The sequence below is a fragment of the Pimephales promelas genome, chromosome 8 (assembly GCF_988280905.1).
Source record: "Pimephales promelas chromosome 8, fPimPro1.hap1.1, whole genome shotgun sequence".
In the NCBI taxonomy this organism is placed as follows: Eukaryota; Metazoa; Chordata; class Actinopteri; order Cypriniformes; family Leuciscidae; genus Pimephales; species Pimephales promelas.
In genome coordinates, this window is record NC_142776.1 from 2826791 (window position 1) to 2839338 (window position 12548).

At 35.7% G+C, this 12548-nt stretch overlaps 1 protein-coding gene across 11 annotated transcripts in view; it reads left to right on the top strand.

The window, feature by feature from the left end:
• Positions 1 to 12548, top strand: part of ptprfa (protein tyrosine phosphatase receptor type Fa) — a 255269-nt gene that overhangs the window by 196194 nt on the left and 46527 nt on the right. For all 11 annotated transcript variants that reach the window (XM_089133721.1, XM_089133725.1, XM_089133722.1 and 8 more), the window contains one exon: positions 10484 to 10601. In XM_089133721.1, coding sequence (XP_088989847.1) covers positions 10484 to 10601 — 118 coding nt within the window. The remainder of the gene's footprint in view (positions 1 to 10483; positions 10602 to 12548) is intronic.

A 12548-nucleotide genomic window follows, 5' to 3' on the forward strand; every position in this document is an offset into this window, starting at 1 on the left:
TATAGCGCTTTTCACATTATAGATTGCATCAAAGCAGCTTCACATGTATCAATCAAAACATAATAACAATTCGTTTATTAGTGGAAAAACATCCACGTTTGGTAGAGCTGATCAAGGGTATTACTGATTGGTTAATTAACTTGAATATCCCCATTAATATGTAATTTAATTCAATTTAATTGAATTCAAAGTTTGAAATCAAGCTTCCTTGTGACGTGTAAACTCTTCACAACAACATTACGCCAGTGCGCAAACATTTAGGTAAAAAAATTGTCTGCACCAATATATTGTTATATATTTGTTTTGTATCATCATAAATGTCATTATCACAAATAATCTTGAAATATAGTGATAGTTTTGAGGCTACATCACCCACCCCTATTGTTCACAGTATATTTTGCTCACAGTTTGGTTTATAGACAGGTCTGATGGGTAACTATGCATCGCTTTTTGTCTTTAGTGTCCGATATGATTCCTCCTGAAGGAACTTCTCTCTTGATTGAGTTTTACAGGAGCTGTTTGGTACAGTGTGGTGGGCGGATGGTTTTTGTTTTCATACCTGAGGACCTCGATGATCCCCCGTGTGTGTGTGAGAGTGAGAGGAGAGCTGTGAAGCATGAGGCACGTCTCATCAGATAAGACATGCTGTCAAAGTCTGATCTATGTCTCCTTCAGCACAGGAGAGGGTGTGTGCGGTGACCCGGTCACTGTGAGGGAGAGAGAGATGAGGAGACGGAGATAAACACGGCAGAACACAGAGGGTCTCAGCGTAGGTGTGGAGGAGCAGGCTTTGTTGAACGGGACTGGCCGGCGTAATGGCCTTTATTTACTGGATAAAAGAATGGTGTGTGATCTGTTAATGCGATCTTAGATAGCAATGATATGAAATGGAGACTAAATGGAGAACTTCTGATTTTTCTTCTAACAAACCTAGAAAATTCATGGAGATTTCTATAAAATAGAGAATATACATGTTTCTAGTAACTCTCCGCTGAAAGATGACATAAAAGAGTAATGTGAGCCGTAAAAAGTTAGATTTTTCAGTGATTTTCTATAACTAGGCTGCATTTATTGGATCACAATACTTTAAAAATAATATCGTGAAATGTTATTACAGCTTAAAAGAACTGTTTTCAAACTCTTAGAAGGAAAGGTTCTATATAGAACCTTAAAAGGTTCTAAAGCGCTACGTATTTGGAACCCCTAAAATGCAATGCATGTGAATGATCACAAAATTCAAGATATGGGGGTTAAAATAGGTAATTAATCAATATCACACGAAGAGTGCCATTTCAGTTTTTCTCCTCCAAAAAACACCATGATTAAAATGTGATATTAAGTTCCTACAACAGTTTAATAAACAATAATTTACAACTACAAAATGTTGCAGAATAATGTAATAAATGAATGAATAATAGCCTATAAAGAACCTTCTTTCTTGTCATTATAGAACATTTTTTTAGCATAAAAGGTTCTTTGGAGTTGAGTAAAGAACCCTATGCTTCATATATAGAACCCTTTTTTCTAAGAGGGGTATATCATTACAGTCTTCAGTGTCACATGATCCTTCAGAAATCATTCTTTTATGATTATATGAAAGGATTTTTTGATGAATAGTAAGTCCAAAAGAACAGCATTTGAAACTTTTGAAACATTATTATTTAAATCTTTACAGTCACTTTTGATCAATTTAATGCATCCTATACCAGTATTTTAGCGGTAACAGAAATATCTTTGTTGTTGTTGTATTTTTTTCCCTCTGGGCTTGTGTGTCGTGTCTAGGATGAGTGAATGCATTAATACACACTCATGTGAACTTTAATGTGCAAAGGATATTCGCGCTGTTTCACAGTTTAAAGTGTCAAGGGATCAAAGTAAAGCTCTCTTTAGTGTTTAATGAGGGGTCTGTAACATGTTTAATTCTATCCCGAGCCTGTGCTTTAGTCCCCCACATTTTCAAAACGAGATTTTTACAATGGTGTTTGAGACTCGCTGTATGTCATGTGACCATACTGAACTCTTGTTATTTAACCAAAATAAATTCAATTTCACATTCTAGGGCACCTTTAATGATTTAGATATAGTTTATGCTTAATTGCTTAATATGATGTCTGCGTTTATGGATCCAGAAGCTGAAAAGCTTGCATTTGGTGTGCATACATTTATGGGATGGTTCCCCAGTGGTAGTTTCCAACAATATTTAGAGATAATGAAAAAAATATGATTATATCTAAATTGTAACAGAGGAATATTCTGAAAGTGACTATAAAATTAAAATAGGGGAAATACGTATATAAAATTCTACACACAACCTGAAACGTGTGTGTTTGTGTGTTGCAATGCACAAGTTCACCCTTGACTGAGTTTCTGATATCGTCAAAAGTGTGAATTTTAATTTTAGCTACAATCGGCGAGAATAATGATCTTGAAATGATGCATCTAGTTGTGAAAAGTGTGCAACCGAATATGAATTTATATTAAAAACAAAAACCGGTAGGACTTTGCCTCCTGGTTAAAATCTCCAGTTCTCATAGACGATAAAGGATGTCCAGAATAAAATAATGAAAATAAACTGCAGTGCAGACCTGAGACTTTTGTGTTTGATGGAGTGAGTAGTTTTATATGTTTTAAATATGTGAAAACAAGAAACCGAGTCTTTGTGTGTGTGCTGAGTGCCGACCTTCTCTCTCGTGGTGTGTGTTTGTCATTAGGCTAAGCAAACCGTGATGAAATATGAGCGAGAGAGCGGTGGCATCAGGTCATGCTAATGGAAGCTTTTATCAGCTCAAAATGAAGGGTGAGACTTAAACAGAAAATGAGTGCCCTCAATGTGTGCTGACTGATATAACCATTTAACAGCACAAATAGTTGGCTGCATGGCGTCATATTTCCCCATTTTCCTCATATTTGCCCAAGCCTGAAGAGTAGTCGTGTAGTGTCTTGTGAGGAGTGTCTGTTACGACATTACTCTCTCGGCTCTTATTGGGAATAAAGCCACATTACTATTCATCTTCATCACAAGAGAGAGAGAAAACCACTCAAACTCCAGACCTGTGGCAGCTGAAGGCACTTTACAATGGATATTATACACTTTGGTGTCTCATGACATTTGTAAAACCATTAGAGGCACAAATCGCTTTTTTTTTGTGTGTGTGTTATCTAACATATTATTACCCGAGAGTAGTCGATTGTTTTAAAGCCCTCTGGATGCATAATTCTCTCTAGTCGAAAAAAAAATTAAAAAAAAAAAATTGTACAATTATTGGGACTCTTTCTACAACATGACTGGAAGATGAGTAAATCATTTTTAAATAATCGGTTTTACATTTTTGGGGGGATTTTTGCATTCATCAGTCTGAATCATAGACTGTAAAAAAAGATGGACGACGCCCCTTTGCTCTTTTCCATCTGAGAGAACTGAAGCCGCCAGTGTCTCGATATGGCGCTGACATCTTGAAACTTGAGTCTGCGCAATTGCGTTTTCGGGACCAGACAAGTAAAGGCGCGAAATCAAGGCCGCGCCCTCATTCTCGCTGAATCAAACGCAAGCACACGCCCCGCACTTTCATTAAGTGGCCTCTGTCTGCTCCGTTCCTCTACAATGATGTCTGCTGATTGCAGTACCTCATTAAAATAAGGTAAATACAAATACTAACCACATAATCAACATTATTAAAAAAAGTCCGCCGGTGCTTCAGTGACTACTTCGCACAGAGAACCTGTCAATCACAGCTGTCAATCATGATGTCACAGCACCGTTTTTATAGCATCACATAACTAACTGAAAACAAACTTATTTTAAAAACAAACTCTTGAAATTACATCAACGTGAACTATTTTTGGATAAGGGATATATGAAGTGTAATTTAATTTAGTTGGTCTCACGTCCCGTTGAATAACATAAGGAGGCGGGGTTTATGACCTATACTAGGGCCGGCCACAGGGGGGCGATCGAGACGTTTTGGCTTCACTTTTTAGGGCTTGTGCGGCACGCTTGGTCTGAACCATTCAAACCTGTTAACCGTGTTATTGTAAGATTTTTTTTAAATGCTTTCTAATATAGAAATTTTATTTCTATTCTATTTATAAACGTATGATGCTTACAGTATTCTCTTCAGTTTATGCAAAGGTTGTGTTTGATTAAGGCTAAATTTGCAGCAGTGTTGTTATTGTTAACCAAATCATTTTAGGTAATCGAAATAAAGCTAAAAACAAAATGTAAATATTAGTTCTGATATACAGTGTGTGTGTGTGTTTAACCTGAAAATGTGCCAAAGTGAAGTGTAACCGCATGGAATATGAATTTATATAAAAACAAAAACCAATAGGACTTTGCCTCCTGGTTTCCCATTACCACTGCTTCAAGGGTTTATAGAGACTCAGAAAGGACTAAAATCTCCAGTTCTCATAGACAATAAAGGATGTCCACAATAAAACAATGAAATAGTCCAAATCCATCTCTGTGAGACTATAAACAGCAGTGCAGACCTGAGACTTTTGTGTTTGATGGAGTGAGCAGTTTGTCCTGTCCCAGTTGAATTGTCTTGCTTTAGCTTTCTCATCTCTCTGTCTCTCTCTCTCTCTGTGTGTGTGTGTGTTTATATTCACTGTTTTATGATTAAAGCATTTTCGAAGGGTCTGCAGGCGGCGTGTATTTTATTTGCTGTTAGTCAGCAAGGTTATGGAGCGGAATATAAATCCCTCCATCAGTGGTGAGATGGCAGCGCTTCATGTGCATCTGGGGGAAGACAAAGCGTTCACTGAATATGCAGCTGCCATATTAAGAGGAGAAATCACCCTGCTGCCCTCAAACGTGTGGAGAAACGGAGGCTTTGACTGGCAGACGGCAGGTTCTTTGAGCCGAGTGTGTGTGTGTGCGCGTGCACATGTGTGTTTGTGTGTGAGGTGAGAGGAATAAGGGGGAAAATGTAATCCCTGAGCGAGGTGCTGAATAAGCAGATATCCCCTAACCTCTGAAGGTGAAACTTAATCTCTACTTACTGACAGAGGGGCTAAATCATCAGGTACTGCGTGTGTGTGTGTGTGTGTGTGTGTGTGTGTGTGTTACAATCTATACAACCATTTAGCCTGTTCAGTACCCAATTTCTCTCTCTCTCTCTCTCTCTCTCTCTCTCGCTTACTTGTATGTGTGGGGGTGTGTATATATATATATATATATATATATATATACACCCCCATACACACACATTACCACACAAAACCATTAACAGTGTGATTGTGTTTGAAAGAAATCTCTTATGCTCACAAAGGCTCAATTTAATTTGATCAATAAAAGCAGTAATATTTTGAAATATACATACAGTAGTATATTTAGATTTTTAGAAATTTATTTTAATCCTGTGACCAAAGCTGTTTTTTCAGCATCATTACTCCAGTCACATGATCCTTCAGAAATCATTGTTTTTTTTTTTTGGTATTTCACCCCCTGGGTTCTGAGGTGTTTTTCACTGACATTTGTGCTTATTTCTGCTACTTATAGCATATTCATAGCTAAAGTCTGATTACATTGTATTCTATGGAAGCTTGTTTCCGTCACTGATTAAAAAAAAAGCAAAAAATAATTTTATCTCACAATTGCGAGATATGAAGTCAGAATTGTGAGAAATAAACTCGCAATTGCGAGACAAAGACAAAAGAAAGACAAAATTGTGACTTTTTTTCTCACAATTGCGAGTTTACATCTTGCAATTCTGACTTTATAACACATAATGGACAGTATGGACTTCACTGAGAGAGCGCATCAGGTTTGCACACTGAATTTTGTTTTTATTGTGAGTGTACACAAAGTGAGTTATTTGAGTCTCTAAATCTTGAACAGCTCCTTTTGTGTGAACTAAAAGTCTGACCACTAACTCAACACACATTTATTATTCTGTTGGCTTGCATAGACACAGAGACTGATGCATTATTAACTGAATAACAATGAACATTGATTTCAGATTTATCCACCCCTAAACAATGGCTGGTGGATGTACATGTCGATCTGATGACTCTTAGTAAATTGGTGGTTCTTGGCCAGAATAAGCTGCAACAAACCCCTCAAAATGACGTGTGTGTGTGTGTGTGTGTCAGAGGACTCATGGAGTCTGCAGTGTGTTGTGAGATGTGGCCATACGGCAGGAATATGCCTCCATCTGCCTCCTGAAATACAGCTCGTGTGTTGTGATTGTAGACAAACACCTCCTTCATTCTCTCCATCCATCTCTCGCACTCTGTTCATAGTTTTTTTTTTTTTTGGATTGGTGCTCCACCATTGGGGAACGGATTAACATCTTTATGACATTTCACAAAGAAATGATTTTGTCACTAAAATCTTTGAGAGTTATCTTTCCTAGTAAGATAAGAGCCTGTGCCCTGAAGATGCTTTATACGACACGACTCGAAAGTACTCCTGCTGCCTGTCTACCGCTCTTATACGCTTGTCCACGGGGAGCTTTGTTTTTCCACTGAATAAAGTGCTCGATTTTACCTGAAGTTCTGCTTTTTTCACTGAAGGATCTCTGGATTAATAACAGCAGACCTGAGCAGGGAAAATAATTCTGAATGCGAATTATAAAAGGCAACTAACCAGATAATCATGTTGATACAACATATTAAAATATTGCACCAGTAGGTGGCAACAACAAGTGACTGTCTGTATGAGTAAATCAATTGAATCATTAATTTAACAGTTTTTTTTCCAAAAAGCGGATTAATTTAGGAATGAACATGTTACTCTTGTTTATTGAACTGTTGTATAAATGCAATACAACGTTTTCACGTTCGTGCTGTTTTTCCACATGCTTGGATTCAGCATTCGTGTTTGTGTGATATTGCTTAAGTATTTTTTTTTAAATAAACAGACATTAACTTTTAAAAAGGAGAAGAATATATTATATATATATATATATATATATATATATATATATATATATATTAATATATTGACATATACTATATTAAATAACGGTACTTTAATAAGTTTAAAAGTTTATGTTTATATTATATAATATATATAATGTAATATTATATATATTATAATTATATATAATATATTATATAAATATATAATCAGAAAGTTGATATAAGAACTGCCTTGTGTAGGCTACAAATTAAATGTTTGCATACATTCATATGTTTTTATTTGATTGATTAGAATTTTCCCTCCGATGTTCATTTTATCTTTTAATATTGTAATGTACCAAGTGAGAGGGTTTCCGTGTTAGTTCGATATCATTAATTAGAGATTTTTTTTATTAGAAAAATTGATATAGAATCACACTGTGAAATCATTGTCAATACCCAGCCCTATTAACGATAACGATTTATTTATTTTCATTTTTTTGTTTATTTATGAGAAAGTGCTTCCAATGATTGGACTATATGCTAAATAAAAATGCAACACAAAGCAAAACTAAAAAATATTTTCTAGATTTGTTATCACAACACATTTTCTTTTGTCAAATCAACTTTATAATAATTTATTTAGCTGAGATAACTTATTATTTTGAGTTTCTGATGGTTAAATTAATCTACTTCCTTGTATTAACTCACTTTTTCCAGTTCAATCAACTTAAAATTTTAAGGCAACCCAGGTTACTTACTTTTTTAAGTTAAACCAACAATATTTTTTACAGTGTAGTAATCACAATTTTTTTTCTTTTGTCAAATCAACTTAAATAATTTAATTAGTTCAGATAACATATAATTTTGAGTTTCTGATGATTAAATTAATATCCTTCATTGTATTAACTCACTTTTTCCAGTTCAATGAACTTAAGATTTTAAGGCAACCAGGTTACTTACTTTTTTAAGTTAAACCAACAATATTTTTTTACAGTGTATCAATGTTTCACCTTTACCATTTATTACTACAAAACTTTATGGGAAAAAGTTAATTATGTCTTGATTTATATCTCTTGATCAATCAATTGAAAATAGTCGACTCTAAAACATTTCACAGGCTAGAAATGGCTCTTTGTGCTTTCAACAGAATAATCTCTTTAAAAAAAACACTGGCAAATTAATTAAAGTGATAGTTCACCCCCAAATTAATATATTTTTAATGAAATCTGAGAGACTTCTGTCCCTCCATTGAAGGTCTATTCACCCCATCTATGACGCTTCAAAATCTCTGACCGAATTGAAATGTATTATATACCAATGTTTATATGTTCATCATCTAAACCACTTGATCCATATGGATTAATTTTTATTATCTTTTTATGAAAAGTTTAGGGGACAGATATCATAAAAAATATCTTCATTTGTGTTCCGATTAACCGAAGTCATAAAGGTTTGGAGCGACGTGAGAGTGAGTAAATGATGAGAGAATTTCCGTCTTTTTATGTGAACTAACCCTTTTAAATGCATTGTTGAGAAGCTGTGGGACCCGTCGCTGAGCACATGCTGGCACCCTGCATCGCTCTTACTGTGCCCTACATATTTATAGAGGCTCGTGTTCAGCTGTCATGTGCATCTATGCCCTGTTAAACCTCTCCGTCTGTATGCGGGTCTGTCTGTGTCTCCCTGTGCAGCCCTTTGCATCCCTCCATCTCTCGGTGTTTCCATTTCTTCTTTATTAATGAGTCGTGACAGTGATATCACTCTAAACAGATAAAGCGGCGTCTCTCTCGATGGTGGTCGGCTCTAGTAAACTCTGTGTTGCCACAGGCAGCCTATCCATCATGCCTTAATGTGAAATGTTGAAGTCTTCCCACTTTTCAGGACCCAATGACTCTCCCAAACACATGCTAGAGATAAGACGGGCTACTCAAAACAGGAATATAAAGCAAGAGAGAGAGATCCCTGCCACCCTGCAGCTTTTAAAAGCTTTAGATGACTCGCATGTTCATATCATCTCCCACGAGGGAGTCTGGGATTGTACGGCTAGCTGGGAATTGATAATTAAAGTCAATGTGGAAATCAACTGTATGGTGATATATACTTCCAAGAGAAACTTGATTTTACCATGAGAGAAAATGGGTAGGATGTGATTTTATCCATTTGGATTGTGAAAAGTGTGAATGACATCTTATTTTCTTTAGGAATTGTATTATGTTTACAGTAAGAGAAAGACTTTTGTCGTTTGGATGAGAATAACAAGGGCTGTTTACTTTTTTCAGCTGGTTTAATTATGAACCGCAAATGCACATCCAATTGGGAAATTCATTCAATCTTTAAAGGAGTAGTTCACTTTTAAAACAACTTTTGCTGATACTCACCCCCATGTCATCCAAGATGTCCATATCTTTCTTTCTTCAGTCGAAAAGAAATGAAGGTTTTTGATGAAAACATTCCAGGATTTTTCTCCATATAATGGACTTCAATGGGAACCAAACGGTTCAAGGTCCAAAAGACAGTTTCAGTGCAAACTGTTCAAAGGGCTTTAAACGATTCCAGATGATGAATAAGGGTCTTATCAAGCGAAACGATCACTCATTTAATAAATAAATAACAAAGTTTAAGTTTTATAAGCACAAATAGTTACCTTGCTCTGTTCTGTGATGTGCGTTTGTGACTCTCCTTTTGGAGAGTCATCTTGGATGACATGGGGGTGAGGAAATTATCAGCAAAAGTTTTTTTGAAAAGTGAACTACTCTTTTAAGCATTTAATCATTTCAAAGTCAATTACGTCTGTATATGCATTTATTTTTCTCGATCTTCGGGGGTCACTTTGTAACAAGCAGCTTCTCCACACTCATGGAAACAGAATCTCTGCATCCGTTTCCCCAGTTTTGGTTGAGATGACAATATTTAGACACTGATGGGTTTTTCTGTGCTTGTGTTATCAAATGTACCAGATCGAGTCTGTCAGGGCAAACAAGATCTACAAGAGTAGTGCTGGCAAACAGGCAGACAAAATGAAGAAAATGAAGAAAAAAAAATGTAATTATGACGTTCCAAAAATGATCTAGATCTTATAGGGGATAAAATCAAATTCAGATTAGGCACTGACCGCACCACACATTCATCATGCTGTAATAATTTAGTCTTTAAAGGCACTTCGGGTCCATTAGCGCTGCAGTGAATGAACTCGAAGTAAATATAGAAGAGCCTTTTGTGCTTCAAAAATCTTCCACTGATTCAAAATGAAATCAGCTGATAATATACGAAACACTTTGGATGCAGAACGAGAACAGGATTTGTCCATTATCCTTAAGACACAAAAAGAGCAGTTCTGAAAGCATTTTACAACCTATTGACCACAAGAAAACAGGATTATATCATCCGTTAGTAAAACTCAAGGAAAAACATGTGACTGATAGGAAACTAAAAAAGCACCTTGACCAGATAGACTCAAAATTGAGACAAAGCTGCATGTCCTGACTGAATGCTTAAAGTTTAATGAAAACCTTGAAATGCACTTCAACAATATTAAACAGACATGTCAGAAATTTGACAGCACGCTGAACGATGAAAAAGGACCAACCGCACAATATGTCTCTGCTTGCCATCAATGAACTCTCTCTCTCTCTCTCAGGAGGCCATCATCACCGGCCTGTTGCCTGAAACGACATATTCTGTTACTGTGGCGGCGTACACCACTAAAGGAGACGGAGCACGGAGCAAAGCCAAAGTAGTGACCACGACTGGGGCGGGTGAGTGTGTGTGTGTGTGTTTTATTCCACTAACAGATTAAGAGTTCATTGAAAGTTTAGATTTTAAGTGCATTTAGTATTTTCAGAGGTAAAAAGTTACACCACACACCTCCAGCCCACGATGACCTCACAGCGACCTCCACTATCATTATAGCTGTATTTTCAGCTTTACACCCATTTCATCATCTGAACAATCTGGCTAAGGGACTGTAGATTATATAGAAGTGGATTCTTTTTCTAGGGTAAGAGAGGATTTATTAATGTGGTGCCTTACAAAATGAGTCAGGGTGACCATACTTTACACTAAAAGTGGGCTGTGCAATATTGGAATATATATATATATATATATATATATATATTGCGAAATGAATGAATATTAAGGCAATTTCACCAGATGATTTCTAGAATGATTGGGGTAATTTTGTTGGAGAGTGAATCTGCACAGAAAAAGAAAATGAATATATGCCTTTTAGGGGTGAACAGTATTTTCAGTAACCACAAATGAACGAAGAAAATAAATGAAAAATCTCTTTCCGTTTGAGTTTTCATGGGTCATATTTTATAATAGAGTAATTTTAATCTTATAATTTAAATAGAAATATTAAACAAAATAAGAAATATTTGACTGTTTTTGTAAAATGTTAAAGAAAAATTATGACAATAATAAAAATTGTTTTATTTAAGAGTACAACTGTAAAACTAATTTAATTTCTTCATTTTCAAATGTTAAACCATTAAAGCTACACTGTGTGATTTTTACCTCCATCTAGTGGTGAAAATGTATATGACCATCCAGTGAATATTAGTTTCTGTTCCTCTCAATTCCAATTTTGTTTTAACTCCTACGGTGGCCAATGTAGTCCAAGATTAACATGGCTTCCAGTTCGACCTCGTCCATGAGTGTTGACTCAAACGTAAACACGAAAGGCGAAGCTTGAATTAACGGCTATGTCCCTCTTTGGCTAATGTACTTTCAAGATGGAGGGGCAACATGGCGACCGACATTAGAACCCCTTACCCGTATGTATTTTCAATGGCATATTACACACTCACGAGAATACTTTACTACTTTAATAACGAAGTAAATATACATTAATGAGCACATATATTTTTGAAAGAACTAAGTGTTTTTAGCTAAGAATAAACTAAAAGAGTTACACAGTGTAGCTTTAAGCTTTTATTTGAGTTGTTTGCCGGCAAATAAATACATGGATTGCTAGAACTAACAAAATGAAAAGGAAAACAATAAAAAAAAAAACATTTGTATTATTTGAAAGACAAAATCACATAACAAAATGTCTAACGCTTCACCAATATAAAATGAAAACAGAACATAGTATAAAAATTTAAAATAAAATATTAACAGAAATTGAATACTATATCAATGATACTAAAACAACACTGGTTTTGGCATCTCAGAGTGGCTTGATTCAAAGTAAATAAAAAAAAAACAATCCGAGACGCTGAAACACTGTCATATCGTAATATCTATTTTATTTCTCATGCAGCCCTTCATCAAAATACCACACTGAAATAAATATTTGTTTACTCAAGTATTAGCCCAACGCATTCTCATCCGAGGGCGTCATATACTGACGCTTTTGACAATGTGTATGCATCCAATGCACATGGCACCCTTTAGCGTCAATATAACACGCTTCGGTTATGGGTAGGTTTAGGTCTGGGAGAGGGTTAGGGTTAGACCACTACACTCTTAGAAGAAAAGGTTCTATATAGAACCTTAAAAGGTTCTATCAGCGCTACATATTTGGAACCCCTAAAAGGTTCTATACACTCTTAAAAAAGGGTTCCTCTGGGTTCTATATAGAACCCTGGGGTTCTGTACTTGGCCAATAGAACCTTTTACCAAAAAAAAAATGGTTCTATATCGAACCATTTTGGAGTTCCATATATGAAGCGGGGGATGGAACCATTTCTGGTTCTAAA